The sequence below is a fragment of the Rissa tridactyla genome, chromosome Z (assembly GCF_028500815.1).
Source record: "Rissa tridactyla isolate bRisTri1 chromosome Z, bRisTri1.patW.cur.20221130, whole genome shotgun sequence".
NCBI lineage: Eukaryota > Metazoa > Chordata > Aves > Charadriiformes > Laridae > Rissa > Rissa tridactyla.
In genome coordinates, this window is record NC_071497.1 from 12,544,770 (window position 1) to 12,560,971 (window position 16,202).

A 16,202-nucleotide genomic window follows, 5' to 3' on the forward strand; every position below is an offset into this window, starting at 1 on the left:
TCGCATTTCTAAAATGACCATTGACTTTTTTGTGGGAACAGAATCAGGTGTATTAGATCCAACTACAAATTACTGTAGATCTGTTGTTTCCCCAAGAAAATGTATTAATTTTTCTTTTTTTTTAAATATTTACACTTACAGACTTCAAATATTTTAGAGATTCCTTAAATATCTTTAAAACAGGGAGGAAGCTATTCCTAATCTAGATTGAGAACTGTATTTCTCCTGAGCTAAAAGCGATGAGGCAATCTGGACTCCTGGATCTGTCTGTAAACAGCTTGGGTCCTGGGTTTTGGTTTGGCCACATCACTAAGACAGTGTCCAAAGGCTTGTCAAGAATTAACTTGGAATGGCAAACACTCAGTGCCATGCATACAACCCCCCCCCGGCACTCCATGCTGAAGGGCCTCAGGCACTGGGATTTTATTGCTACAGATCCACCAGAGCTAGTTAGGGAATCTAAACGTGGGCTGGGACTGCACCAAAATCCGGGCTTCTAAGGTTGATATCTTGTTTTGTCCCTGTCTCTGGAATTATACAGCCACCTTGTAATTCAAGGAATAGCAAAATAATCCACAATAATCTCCACTAGCAGAGGAGAGCCTGTGTATGCTCTTTTTAAAATGAGGAAGATATTAGTTCTTAATTAATCAATGGGAGCTCAGTGCTCCCACACAAACTATCCCCTCATGTTCCATTCATGTGTTGGGTGAACAAAGCAATGCTGTTCTCCAGGCTGGCTTTGTTTTTTCTGGTAGGGCACACATATAATATACCTTGTTTCAGGCTGCCACCTAAACTAGACTGATACATATGTGTTTTACTTTTTTGGCTTCCAAAATACAAAGGTAATAATCCTGACTGCAGTTTACTGTGTATAAAGATCCCTTCCCCTCCCAGTACTTTAAATTAATTCTCATGGATATTTATCATACATACATATGCACATACCTGTCTATGCACGCAGGTATGCACACACACATGAAGACCCCTCATGCACCTCTTTTAACATTGTTTTCAGTGTGCCTCTCCTCCTATCTCTCCTACCCCCTTAGTATCAGCATTTTAAAATAACTCCAAGTAAATAATAATCTAAAATTACTCGATGCAGGAAAACGACACTTCAGTCAGTCTTATTTGAGCATTTGCTATGTTCAGAAAACTTATGAAAATATGTTGTTTGTTGTTTCTCTGTAATAACACTACAAATTTTTTCCTTAAATCTTGGTGCTACCATTCACTGGAGTTACCATCCTGCATAGTGTAGCTTAATATTAAAATAAAATGACTAAGCATGGATGGTTAACTATGAATACTTAATCCTGAGGCAAATGCCCATTCAAAGACCAGTGCAAATATTTATGCCTAGCTAAATCTAGATCAGGCAGGTCCTGATTTCTGAAAGAGGTTTCTAATTTTCCATTGAGAGCTTCTATTTTAACAAGTTCAGCATTAGTCCTGCAATTAGTTTCAGGCATTGTTCAAAGAGTCGTCTAACTTCTTGAAAGTTAGGACCTGCCTCCTGCTTGCAGTCAGGCTCCTTAACACATCTCAGGTCAGGCAAATGCTTAAATGACTTGCTGAAGCCAGGCCCAGAAAATACAGCAAGCCTTAAATATGCAAAATTATCTATGCTGGATCCAATCATTCAAACGGATGATAATCTTAGCCCAAGCATTTACACCACTGAGGTGCTTTACAGTCCTACTTCTTGTCTGGTTTCAGTGGCCCAGGGTAAAACTGTCTGAAAAATGCTGCTATTTTGATTTTCCAAATATATTTTCTCCATTTCTTGTCGGCTTTTATCACCATTTATAGCAGTTACTTCTATTTATTACTTTTAAAGCACAGCTTTAATATTTTTAAAGCAAAGCTGAAATCATTTGTGCAGTGATTTTAGGTGATTATTCAGGTGCAGTTCTTGTCAGGAAAAAGAAAGCAGTGGAGGTCTTTCTTAGCAGAACTGATTTTTCAGTTGTTCCGGATTTTTGTCAGTGAATGGAAGGAAGCAGGTAAGCATCCTCTGGGTGCTTCCCTCTGCATGGACTGGTCCCAAGTCAGCACAGCCTGCTTCCTCTCCCAGAGCACATTTCAGGCACCAGAGCTCAGGTGATGAACTAGTGAACTCAAATCAGTTAATGAGACAGAACTGGGTCAGGATTTTAATGAAAAGCATTGGGAAAAGCCTGTCTTTTTGGACTGTGTTTTTCTCCAAGTTTGGGGCAAACCCACATAAATTTGGACGTGTTGATGGTGAAACAGATTATCTCCTTAAAAGGCATAATCCATTAGGGGTGGAAACATGATCACAACTGACCTGACTGCTGGATCTGTGGGAAGAGCCAAGATCTTCATCAGGAAGATCCAATAAGAAGTGACTACTGCAAAACAGCAGTAAAACAATACCTTTTGCGATGACTTACAGGCTTCATCATCTGACCTGGGCTCTGTGTTCTGTCAGAGTTTTTTGATCTGTTTTGGAGAATGTTTCCTTCTATCTTTGGGGAAGTAATGTGCCACTTTATGAACTGGTGGTATGGGCTCCTGTCCTATATGTTCTTCATTCTTCAAAACAAAAAAGTCAAAAAAGAAATAGAAAAGTTGGCCGTGAATTGCTTACAGTTTAGAAGTAACATAACATGAGGCATAAAGCAATAAACCATGTTTCTTTATCAGCCTAATTTTTATCTTCAGCTATGGAAAGAGCATTTTCTGGAAATGAATGGGGTTATTGCCATTAAGATGTAGGAAGGGTTGTGGTGGATTAGGTACTAAAACAACTGAAGGTAGAATGTTTTCCTGAGAGGTGTCGTTCCATTCCAACAGAAGCACATTCTGTTGTAGCTCCTTCTGCTGTAGAAAGACAGTCTGAATTGTCTAGTGTGCTTTTTAGCGTTGCCTACTGGGACCTCTTATGCAGAAATCCTGAAAAAATAATTTTTCTTCCCCTGAGAAGGAAGAGCAATCTTCCTGTTGCGCCTTTATAGGCGTTGCATCCAGCCAGTGAAACCTCCAACATTCCTAGGTTGCCCAGTGATGCATTTTTAATGTTGAACAAGAAAGAAAAAGGCCTGAAATATATGGACTGTAACATGAAAGGAAAGAGTATGCAGACGGTCCTGCTGGTTGTGTGCTGAGTTAGATGCACCTCCATCTTGTGATTTACATGAAGTTAAGCTCGATCTCCAGCCTGTGGCACCAGAGAGTTGTAGAATTCAGGAGTTTGGGAGTATACTGTGTGATAAGGTTTAGTTTTGAAGTCATCACTGTACAAAGGCATGTCTAGAGATTAGCAATCATACATCTGTCAGGAAACAAACAAACAAACAAATTAGCTAGGACAAGTGGTGGAAGATCCAGTGTGCTCATCAAGAAACTAACTGGGTTCTCCATGGATTTAATAACATTTTTGGATCAAATCTTCTCTGCGGTTTCCAGTTGGCTGAACAGGGCACTCAGTTGAGGGCTACTGATCCTTTCTTCACCCAGGCAGTTTCATTCATCCCTCTGTCCAAGTGTTGCTGCTCCGCTTCCTCCTGTGCTACTATGTGACAGTACACGAAGCAAACAAATCAAAACAAGGGTAGAAGCAGTGTCCCCGTGCTCCCCTGACTTAGACCTTGTTTGTTTTTGCGTTCCAACCCTGGTAGATAGAAGTCTTTTCCTGCCCACAGTTTATTGCTTATTACTAGCTACTAAAATAATACCCTGCCACAGGCCACAAAAATGTTCCCCTATAAGCCACTTGTGAGAACCGCCTTAGCCTTAAAAATAGGAAGGTTTTCCTTGGAGAATCATTCCTTCAGAGGGAAGGATCTGCCAGTACATGGGTAGATTCGGTCTATATTTTTGATTTTGATTTTTTTTAATCATGTTGTCTAATTCTTGGAGACAGTGAGGGGCACCAGATTAGACAATGATAGAAAGCAGTGCCTTGGCTATTTGCTTAAGACCATGCCTATGAAGTGTAAAGCACTAGCTTCCTTCAGCTGTTTTGTGGACCTCCTATGTCGTCTTGGGACAAATCTGCATCACAGATAAATCAAAAGACAAGAAAGTCACACCATAATTCAGGTAACAAGAATGAAAGCATGTGTTTAGTCCAGCTAATCTATCAATTTGGATGGACAACGTTCCAGAGATGGGCCCTATTTCAAATGAAAACTGACTCCAGATGTGCCATCCAGAAAGTTTTCTACAGTTTTGTGTTAACACATCTGTACTTGGCATAGACAGCATAGGAAAGGGAGATACCGAGAGACCACCAAAGCAGCCAGTCAGCACTGTTACCCTGACTCTTGCCGCCTTGCCCATAGATCAGCTATCAACATGAAGTCTGAATTTTTATCTGTGCCATCTTCTGAGATAGGATGTTTTGTGTGAGATGGATTGCCAAACAGCAGACTGACAAGTTTACAGTTTTCCATTTAGGTGCTGGGTAAAATTTCCTCAGGGAAATTCTGATACCAACACTGAGGAAGAGTGCTTGGCCCTTCAATGACCGGAGGCAGAAACCCTGGGAAAGGATTGCCTTCCATGTCCACGGTGATGCTGCTGTATGTACCTGCAGGCAGTGTCCTATGGCAGTAAATGGTGAACACTGCAGTTAGCTGTTAAAAATTCCAAAAGGTTTGGGGGAAGGGAGCACTACAGGGAAAGAAAATAGTTCTGAGCTTGCCTGTAATTACACCAAAGTAATTGACTGGCCTCAGTGGGGTGGCATGGGCGTAACTGGAAGCCCAGAATATCTCATTAAATCTCCTCCTACCTACTGCATTCACTATAGTCATCCAGATGTTCTCAGATGCTGCAGATACGACCATAGCCCTAATTACAGGCTAACAGGGCAAGCCGCAGGAGAAAGAAAACAGCCCCAGACCTTCATCAGGTGAACAAACGTGAGCTATTCATTTTATTCCTGAGGCTGGGTCTCTGTGACAGAGGCACAAGGTGCATGCTACCTTCAATTAATTGTCATGGGGTGGCCTCCTGCACTGAGGAGCTGCAAAGCAGGCCTCCTGGGAGCATGAGGTTTCTGACAAGGCATATACAAGCAATTCTTCTTTAATGGGCACTTGAGCCTGCTATTTCCTTTTGTAAAAAACTCTTTCCCTTAACAAAGAGTTTGGAAAGGCACTTAAAAATATATGAATTTATCACATCGTTGCACGAATTGTGGTTTTAAGAAAAAAAATAGATATTGCGAACAAAATCCCTCTGGCTTGTAAATTGTGTTGGATAGCTAGGAAGCATGTGCTTCCTGAACAACAACAAAGAGAGCCAAGGATAGACAATATCCATGGCTATCAGATAAAGGGGACCAGAACAAACTGAGACAGCTATCCTGAAATGACTACATTTTCACATGAAGAAACCAAGATAGACCTGGGGCTGAAGGTAGAGAAAGGAGGGTTTTGAAGGCAACCTGGAAACTTTATAGACTCTGTTTAAAAGTCCAGTTTTGATAAGTTGTCTGTGGACCAATATCATTTTTTTTTGAGGCTGATGCTTTTTGTCTTCCAAGGAAATCTTCCATCTTTCTCATTCAGGTAGCCTTGGTGGAGGTGAAAGCCCTGCTGTTGTTTTCCACTGTAACTGACTCTTCCCAGCTGTACAACTCTAGATTTTGCTTCTAGCACTAACGCCAGTTCTAGTGTCACACAATATTTCTAGACCGTGTGTGCCTATACTATGGAACAGAAAGTGCCTACTGTTGTGCTGCTCTGTGTAGGAATGGTCCCGTCACATCTCTGGAATTGAATGCAGCCCCCAGGCAGCCCCTCCCAAAAAGAGCCCCTGAAAGTAGGAGTTGAGAATAAGGCATGAAAATGTATCTCTATATTAGGAGGGACTAGCAGAGCTTTCAGTGTTGAAAAACAAGCACGCATAGTGGATAAGGTGAGCAGGGAACAGGCTACTTGCTATTTCCTCCAAACAAGTAACATCCTAGCAGCTACTGCAAGCAGGACTTCAAAATAGATGAAAGGAAGTACTTTTCACCTGGCATGTAGTTAAATTTATGGCACTGCTGTTACCCATTGGTGGAGACCAGATGTCAGGATGCTGCAGGGCTTATCTCAGTTTTGGGTAACCCAGTGCTTCCCATAATTGCCTGCTCTGTTCCTGAGAGTGGGAGAGAGAGAGACTCGTGTGTAGCTGTGGAGATTTCAGTACGCGCAGGCAGACTGATAGCCTTGGTAGCGCTCTTTGTGGGTCATGATCATGACTGGGATGAACAAAAGAGTTGCTTTTTGACTCAGGAGACTGGGAACTTCTTTTCCAGTTTCACATGCAGTAATGGGTGATGGCAGAGTTCAATGGCACACAGTCTACCTCTATAGTGTAGAAAAGCCAGAGCATGGGGAGGTTCAGAAGGGTCTTTCCTTCTAGTACTCCTAGTACTGACATGAAAAGAATTTCCTTATTAATTTCCTTGGGAAGTAATTTGAACACGTTATCCTCGCTTGTCCTTGAATCTGGTGTTTGCTCTGTATATAGAAATGAACACTTGTACAGAACAGGTTTTATATAGTTACACAGGATATAAGCTATCTATTTACATTTTACTCCTGGTTATTATAGCTTTGCATATTTGCAGGGTCTGCTTTTAGGATTCCAGAGACATCTACATACTATGCAAAGTCTTTCACAGCCAAGAAGTTCCTGTGCTGGCTGGTGCATTTATCATTATATGAGTCCTTCTGCTGATGCAAATTGTCCTACCGCCCATAAATCTTGGAGCTTACCCTAGAATAAGGGTACCTTGAAAAGCTATTGCCTTGCTAAGAAAAACTTGCTTTGATATTAGACACCAGAGCTTAGAATCTGAAGGCATATGCTTCAGGATGGGGATGTTGTGGTTTTCTCCACCTCCCTTCCACAGAGATACTGAATTGTCCCTGCCGTCCACCTCCTAGCCTCAGGCTCCAGGTTGAGTGTCTCTGTATTGCTGTGCTGTCTGGCCTGTGTTGCATGAGGTGTTAGAATTACTGCAAGCCCCAAACCTCCCAAATCATGTATCGGGAGCCAAAAGAGATCGGAGATTATGAGGTTTTGTACAAAACACTGGTATTTCAGATGCATTGGGGGGTGCTCCTCCCAGATTAGCATGATAACCAGGTGAGGGGCAGGCGGATGATGAAGTACTGCTTGCCTACAGTGCTTGTACAGCATGCTCTTCTGGGACCCACACCTAATAGTTCTGTTCCTTGAGTAATAATACAGTGATTGTGTGCATTTTCTACTGCATTTGTACATTTTTTTCTTTTGATAATCTGTATACACGTGGTTCTCTGGCAATAAGCATGTTTGGACAGGGATTAAATAAAAATAGTAAGCAATTTGACGGAGATAAGTGGAAGTGTCTCATATCAGCTTTGCCTGTGGCATTTTTCTCCTCTTTGTGCTTACTTGGTAGGCTTGCAAAAAGATAAATATTGCAGTTTTGATAAGAAATGCTTAGAGATCAAAGTGAAATTGACAGCTTGCAGTTATCTCGGGATTTAATTATTAACCCAGTAGTTTTGGAAGGGGGTGGGAGGGCGGCAGCACACCTTGAGCAGTGTCAAAGGTACGTGAGCCATTCTCATAAGGAGGTGTGTGGTGAGCCATGTGCACAGCCCATTGCTGCTGCTGCCAGAGGAGCTGCTGACCGTGCTTACTGAAGAATTTGTTAGTTCTCCAAGCTGGGATTTGGTCCCATCGTGTCAGCTGCGGAGACTGTGCCTTGCTTGTTCAGCCCTGGCTCTTGGCATGTGGTTAGCTGTTGCACACAGCTCGGCGTGGCTGTCTCTGTGACTGCTGATCCAGGAGCATGATGTGCGGCCTATTCTCAGCCCTGGTATTCCAAGAATTGTTGGGATTTTATACCGATTAATTTGAAATGTCAGAAAACGCAAACACTGCAAAATTCTATGTGTTTATAAATGTATTTGTTAGACCTCCCCTCATCTCTGACCATTAACTCTCCTTGACTGTCTGATTTAGACTTGTGAGGAAGAGTGAATGGATGTGAGATGAATGAATCTGAATGGGGATTTAGAGAACTGGACTTCTCATTGGCAAAAGACTGCAAATGCATTGGTGCAAGTTTATGGTTTTTCAGAGCATATAGGTGGCAAGCATAAATGATTTTTTACGGATTAGTAAGCAAAGTCCAAGCCCAGAGAACTCCTCTGTAGAGGAGTCATTTCAGTCTGTCACGCTTCAGGTACAAAAGGGCAACGGAAACATCGGTAAATGCAAACAAAAAAATGCTTGCAGTTTAGCTCCTAAATGCTTAGACATGAATAGCAAGCAGCGCAAAGGCTTTGCCAGGGTATTTATATCAGGAAAGTTTCTGAGGCAATGTATAGCGTAACAGTTCCCCCAGCAATGTAGACACATCGGTTCTCAACACAGCACCAGCTGTACTGGAGGAAAATGCCCCTTACGCATAGGAGCTGCCTTTACCTACTGTGTTATACAGCTTAGCTGGAAAACATTTTCAGCATAGCACCTGGTCGTAATCACCCAAAAGCCCATTTTTCATTATAAAGGCAAAATAATCAGGGAAAGTGGAGCAGGTTGAGATACCAGATCTGGCAGTATGGACATGCCTGGTCTGGCTCACGTGCTAGACCTGGCTCAGACTGTGGTGGGAAGGGAGTGTGCACCCATTGTCGCCAGGTGGTTTCTAACACAGGTTTAGCTCTCGGTGTCTTTATCTCAATTTGGACTATCAGGTATTCTTTACAGTATGCCAGGACTAGCAACAAGCTCTTGGCTGTGAATATGTGCGGATTTTGACAGGCCGGGTTAATTCACTTACATTGGCAAATGTTGCTCATGTTCTCTGAAGTTGAGGTTCATCAAAGCCAGTGGAGGCTCTGGAAAAAAACCCCTCACCAAACCAGTGTTTGACTGGGCGTGGTGCATCAAAGCCAGCGTCAAGACTTGTGAAAGTCTGGCTGGAAGGGGCGTCCTCCTGCAGCGGGGCTGTGCATATGAGAGTTTCCCGTGAGCTCTGGGCATCACTTTGTTCTCTCCTGAAAGCAGCAGCATTGTCCCAGGCCACCCAGGCTGCTGCCTGAATGCAAGTTGCCCGATCCAGCCTGCTTTAACAAAAAACCAGGCCTGAGCCCGTCAGGGGGCGGGCATCTGCCAGGTCTGCAGGATCGGGCGCCAAACCCTGGAAATGAAACACAGCTCAGTCAAAGGAGACGGGAAAAAAAAGTCACCTGGAAAGAGTTAGCTGTTCAAACTAGGGGCTGCAGGGGGACCCTGCTTTAATCTTTTTATAGTATAAAAATTTCGTGACTGAATTAAAGCCCTACTGTTTGGACTGGATGATGTTACCTAATTCTCAGAAACGAGAGCAGCTGGCCACGATGCAGATACCTCCTAGCAAGCCCTACAGTGCACAGCACATCATTTAGCAGGGCTGTAAAAGAAAGGACATTTATTAGGGGGCTTGGGAGTGAAACTTAACGTGCTGGCTTGGCTTTTAGCTGGCCAGATTTTATTTCCAGCTCCTCTGTTTTATTTTCCACTTAAATAAAGAAATAAATTAAGCGCTTTTTGCCCGCCTTCCAAAACTGGGTTTTCGCATGCTTTTGGGTAAATCCCGTGCAGAGAGCCTGGGGGGTCTTGACATGAATGTTGTTAACCTTGTGGTGATGTAGCTAGACAGCAAAGGTCCTCTCAAAATCCGCTCTTGGGAGGATGTGGAAAAGGAGGGCAGGTAATGGAGGTGTTAAAAATCGCCTGATTGTTAGTAATTTTCACTCTGAGGCAAAACGAAAACAAAACCATGTCCTGAGTCAAACAAATAATGTGAATTTTACAAACACTTATTGCCATTTCCTGTTCCTTCTTCTTCCTGACATTCAAGCCAACCTCCAGTTGCTTAGGTTGGCACCATCAGGGTTGACATTTCTTCAGACAGATTTCCTTGCTGATGTGATTGCCAAAATGGACCTTGAGCTCATCCCGGTGGTCTTGCCCTGGTTTGTACTGGTGGAAGGTGACACTGGCTGCTCTCACACAACCCGTCCTGGCTTTACCACAGCACCCAAGTCTGCTGGCCATGGCAGCGTGTCAATCATTCACCCATAGGTGATGGGGCTAAGAAACAGCTGATGCTAATATTTTAATGCTGTTTCACAAAACGATGAAGAGCCCTTTCGAAAATGTGTCCTTGGGTGGGCCAGTCAGCAATGCTCCAAAAACCATTGGGACCTGAGGAGTCCAACCCTTATCCCAGGAAATTTCTCACTTAAAAATAAAAAAATGTAAAACCCCCCAGGGTTATTCCGTTCACAGCGTCTAGAGCATGCAAATATAAGTACTTGAAATCTTAAAGTACTAAATCTGTAATTTAAATTTTGAAAGTCCTGGAAGTGGCGCTGGGGGCACTGGGGACCTTCCTTTCTTCCAAACTTTGGAAATCAGCTTATTTCCTTATAGGGACACTTTTATTTAGCCATCCCTCCCTGCGCTAGATAATATACCTGCAGTACTTTCCACAAGAAACATGTTCATGCTTAGCGGTGCTGGCAGGATATTTTACCCTTGGATTTGGTGTTCTAGGCTTGAATGGCCTGACCTTATGCCTTCCCTGTGCTGGTGGATGAGCGCTCACACCAGCAGCGTTCTGGGCAGCTGAAGCAAAATGTTGTGATTAGTGCTGGTGGAGGGACCCCAGGGAGCGGGGTGCAGTTTTCTGGCTTCCCCGCAAGCACTGCCCGAGAGCCGGATGAGCCACCATACTCACTGTGGCTTTGCTCCCTGCCTGTGCAACTACCATCGTTTTCGAAGCATGCCTCTTTTTGTCCTTGCTGAAAGATCCTCTCAGATTTTGGGAGAGCAGCCGGTACAGAGGAGGGCATAAATGCCCATGTCTGGCACCAGCTAATGGGGTGCTGTTAATTTGTCAGTTTGGTATTAATTAAGCTGGGCAGGATCTGAGCAGCAGAGTCATCGGGTGGGCAGGGTCCCAGCAGTACACTGAGAAACCAAGAGCAGCATGAGAAGAGTGCTAAGGGCTGCATTCTGGCTGTGGGAGCTAATGCGCTGGCTTCAGCGGGAGCCATGTGCACATAACTGCTGCCAGGGGACAGGCCAAAAAGTTTAGTATTTCTCCGAACGAAGTATAAAAGTAATTATGAGCTTGGCCCGGGGTGCTTGGGGCTGAATTCATAACCATCTGGTGTTAATGGCCTGGAGTGAAACTTCAGGCGAAGGTTTCATTTCACTTATTATTCGTCAGGAAAGTCCCTGGCCAGCGACTGCAGCTTTCCTCATTAGTGGTGGAGTTTTGTACCTGCTGCCTTGTTGAGGGGCAGAGTGGATGCAGCAGCCCCAGTGCTGCTCTGCTTTGACATTAAGCAAGGGGCACAGAACATTGACAGTGAGGAACTGCTCAGACACTGTAAAGGAATTAAGAAGCCAAATGTAATACGTATCTTTCCACTCTGACATTAAATTTAATCTTACTAAAAACCCATGCCCAGGAGCCTATTGTATGGCTGTGCTCCCACGACAAAAAAGTTTCTAGGCTGAAATGTTCTCCTAGCATTGCTTATCCATGAGCAAAAGCTGGTTTTAGGCTCTTTGTTAACACAAATCTCAGCCCATCCCAGGCCGACTGGATGGAAGGACTGTGTGGAAAGCATATACTTTTTTTATTCCAACTGAAATTTTGCAGACAAAGCTTCCCGTCCCAAATGGTGGGGACAGATATTCAGTTTCTGAAGGGACCCTCGTTGGTCTCCTATTTGCTCGGCATTGGAGGTCTCCATCTGGGAGCAACCAGTGACCAGTGCCCAGAGGTGCATTGGGCAGAGACACAGAAGACTGTGACATAATAAGGTATGTTGGTAAGGGGAACCATACAGAGAGCAAAAGTGGCAAACAAGATATTAGGCTTGTCTGAGAACTCCAAGAGACACTTCCCTGCTTACTAAAATTTCTGATGGAGACTTTTAGTCATTGCTGTGCAGCCCAGAAGGTAGTGAGAGAGCATTACTCACTAACCATGAGAAACTGGAGTAAGAAATGTCACAGAGCTATTCAGCCTGCTTCTGCACAGACATTCAGGCATCTCCATTAAAAATTTTGGGTGAAAACTCAAATGTTCCGCATGGGAAATATCTCTCTTCTGTGCTTTCCTCTCTGTAGTCCAAGTACAGCAGCTGAAATACAGCTTGTGAAGGCCATCAGAGTTGTGTTCCTGGATTAAAATAAATTTTCAGCTAAAATAATTCAGTTCTTCTTTTCACCAAAAAAAAAAAAAATTTCTCGGGGCAGGGAGGTGCTTATCTTGCTTATCTTCACACTGCCCGGTAACCACATTGCCACAAAAGAAGCAAGAGCAGTAGAGATGAGAAGTCACTTTAAAAATCTAATTCCACACTGCACTCTCAGCTTCTCAAAGTCTTTGCCAGCCATTCCCCCACAACTTGATGTTAGACTCTCTCTCGTTAGGGCAGGCTGTCATGGCATGGAAAATGCTGGGGTTTGCCTCTCTCCATGGTAAGTCCTAATCATGGCGATCACACTGAGGAGCTTATCTGACCTTTAACCTTCATGGTATGTGACCATGCTGGTGGTCTCCCATGATGGTTTTGGACAAGTTTTGCATGATATCACCCTTGGCAGGACAGCATGGTAGCTTGCTGCGTATTTGCTGTAAGCTGTCCAGTTTGCATGCTACCGATGAGTTTGCGCTTGGTTTGTTGCATGTTACCTCCTTTGAGGCATCAAACTCGGACAATGTAGAAACTTTCCAGAGGTAAAATTTTGCTCTGTAAGGTGCAGAACATAACTGACCACTTTCTTTCTCCTCCTCATCCCTCTCCCAAGACTGTCAATCGCTGGCAATCCTGTGCTATGCTCCGCTTTGTTTGTGGGGCTGTGGCTTATTTCAAGACCTGTTGGGGAGGAAGCACCCACACAGCAGCACAGCCTCAGCTTTATATTTCTGCTCAATTAGCATCTTCGTCTTCTGCAGTTTTTGCCAGAATCCTGAAGGCTCCTGAATCCCAAAATATCACCTTCGGCTCTGTGGTGACGTTGCGGTGCACGGCGACGGGCCTTCCAGTCCCCACCATCACCTGGCTGGAAAATGGAAAAGCTGTAAGTTCCTCTTTTTTCATGCTTTTGGTCCCCAGAAGGCTGCTAGCATCTGGAACCACAGCCCGGGGCTTAAAATGCGGGGCTGGGAGCCATCAGCCATGGTTTCTATTTCTGCCTTTCTTAGCACCTCGCTGTGCAGTCAAGTTGAGCCCGCCTTCCTGCTGCAATTTTCTCCTCTGCAAAACACTCTCCGGCTTCTCCAGGCTGTTGCATTTGTTAATTTTTTTGCGCCTGGAAAGGTTGAGATGAAGGATGCTTTGGATGCTTACAACCTTCCTCTGAGCCAGGGTTTCTATGACTTCATTGTGGGTTTAAGTATTTCTGCAGCCACCTTTCCTCTCTTTTATCCTAATCTGATAACAATAATATGGCAAAATCCTTTATTTGGCAAACTTACTTATTTGATGAAATAACACAAACTGAGGTAGTTAGGTAGAGTGAACTGTCTTGAGGCAAAATACCTGTGGGATAGCAAATATACACACCATATTTTCAGGTTAATAGATCTGAAATTTTCTAGACTGACCTAAGTGGCACACTGAAATATGTCACCAATTTATTCCTGGCTAGAAGCACTTCCTCAAGAAAGGCACACCATCCTTAGCAGCAGTCTCCAAGAGATGCAAATCCACTGCTTCTCACAGGAAATTGTTCTGTGGTCTGATTATCCTGACCATTTAAAATAGGTGCCTGTTTTGAATTCGTCTGGCTTCCATGTCTGTATGTAGGCTATTGCAGTGCCTTCCCTTCAGCTGAACTGAAGAGTCTCCTGACACCTGATGCTGCCTCCCTAGGAGTGAGCGGTGCACCACAGTCACAGCAGCTCTGCAGCCTGGGCCTGCCATGGTTTTCCTCCAGTCTTCACATGGTTGTGATGGACATGTTTTATATTCTCTGTGGTCTTTCAACAATTTTTTTAAGGATGTGGGCCCCAGGGTGTGATGCTGTGGAGGAAGGTGGAGCAGCCGCTACTTGTAGCCTGGCAATCTGCCTCTGCTCCGTCTCACTGACCCTCTGTCAACCCTAAGTCCTTCCTGGCCATGCCCATTCCTGTGGACTTGCTTGTCCAACAGGACCAGTGAAACCTTTTGCTCACATTCCTTACTTCAGGAGGCTATCCCCATCCTGGTCTGTATCACCTCTTTGCATGTATTAAAATACATTGTTAAGGAGCCTGGGCTACTCTGCAGGCTGTTTTGCCTTCCTTATCTCCTCTAAACTTCATTGTGTTCTCCAGTATGATTAGGGCTAACTTTCTATATTCCCTCAAAGTCCCTAGGGAGAACAGTAAAGGGAGCAGATCAGCCTCTGCAGAGCCCCACGTGTCCTTGGTAGTTTCTGGTGATTATTTTGAGACAACTGCGGGTGTTCATTCAAGACTTCTTCCCCATTGGGAAAGAAACTTTCTGGGGTGGTCTGGGGTTCCTGGGAAGGGCAGAGTATTTCCAGACCACAGGCCCATGCTTTCCTAAGTTCCCACTGGCGCGTTGGCCCCACAGAGAGCTGTGTGTGAGATGATGCTCAACGCCTGCCTGGGTCACTGCCTGGCTAGTCAGATCTGCTCTGCCCAATTTCTGTCTGCAAGGCAAAGCCCAGTCCCAGAAGGTGCTTCAGACTGCCTCATTTTAAATATGGCAAGGAGAACTTAAGAGCCTGTCTCTGGGAAAGTCAGGCCAGGAAGAGGGTGGACGAGCGTACTTGTGTTTGAGGGCTGGCTCACGAGCAAGCAACGGTGAGTCATTTGAAGATGCAATGTGCCTGTGATGTTACAGTCTCTGAACGCCAACCTGTAATTGTCCTGAGGTTTAAAGAGTGGGAATCTGCTGAGGTTGTTGAACGCCTTTGAAGAGAAGGATGGAAACTCCTCTGTGCAGTAGCTGCCTTGCCTACCTAAACAGAAACACAATTCCTTTTCTTCCTGCTGTGCACCATGGGGCATCATGGTCCTTAAACTGTAGTTTTCCTCACTGCAAAGAACAAGTGAGCCAGGTGTGAAGACGTTTCTGCTTTGGTGGTGGCTGACGTGGCATTTTAAAGGCTAAAAATACCTGCTGAAACCAAAATCTTAGAGAATGTGTTTGAAAAAGGAAGGGAAATAATTAACACAAGGGAATGGTTTGAGGCTCCCAGCAGAGGAAACAGATGGCTGGTGTGGAAGTCCTAGGCATAATAACTACCTGACATTTTCACCTGTGATTTTTCACGGTGCATGTTACCGCGTGTACTGCTCGTACTGCTTGCAGCTACCTGAGTGCCCTTTTCCTCCCATGGCCCAAGGCGGGAGGAGCAATCCTGGCTTTCTGTGCTCATCAGGCACACTCCAGTACTGCCAGGAGGGGAGTTAACAGGACAGGGTACATCCGAGGCCTGAGAGGCAAGGAGGGAGAGAGGACTGGATCAGCACAAGGGGCTCAAGGAGAGCAGCCACCTCTCCTGGGTGGATGCTGGGAGGCAGGGGCAGCCTGTAAAGAAATTCCTCCTTTCCACCAGGCAGGTCCCAGCAGTGTCTTAGTGTGGAGTGGTTTCTGGGGAGAAAAAAATTCTAAAAGTAAATCTGACCAGCAGTGTAACAAAAGAGAAAATTATGAAAAAATATCCCCTGAGCTCCCATCCAACTGATCCATCCTGAGCTCCTGTCCTGAGCTCCCATCCATCTTCACTGCATAAAGGCAAAAATTATCCCTGGTCTCTGCATTTGCACAGTGACTGGGACACGATCCATCCCTGGTGCAGTACTTACAATAACTCTGTTGGTCTGGTTATTTAGTGATTACTTCCCGTGCACATTCCCTCATGACAACTCCAAGTTGAGCTTGAGTGAGGCAAATCAAATACATTATTTCCAGCATTTTCTTTTCAGAGAGAAACCTGTCTGCTTACTGAGGATGTGATAGAACACTGACACATCCCTTCTTGCTTTTTCAATTATCGCTGTTAATACCTTTGGAATCGGCGACTTGTCCTGTTGAAATCACGTTTCTACTAACTTCCAGGGGGGTCAGAGTGATCTCTCTAACCTCTCAGATAGACGAGTAGGTAGAGTGCTTTGCTGGGATGGATCCAAGGAGACAGTTGTCACTGTCCTT

At 44.6% G+C, this 16,202-nt stretch overlaps 1 protein-coding gene across 1 annotated transcript in view; it reads left to right on the forward strand.

Annotated features, from left to right (window-relative positions):
• The window catches only part of MUSK (muscle associated receptor tyrosine kinase), a 55,016-nt gene that overhangs the window by 10,993 nt on the left and 27,821 nt on the right, over nucleotides 1-16,202 (forward strand). The window contains exon 6 of the mRNA XM_054186931.1: nucleotides 12,992-13,116. Within this exon, the coding sequence (XP_054042906.1) occupies nucleotides 12,992-13,116 (125 nt within the window). The remainder of the gene's footprint in view (nucleotides 1-12,991; nucleotides 13,117-16,202) is intronic.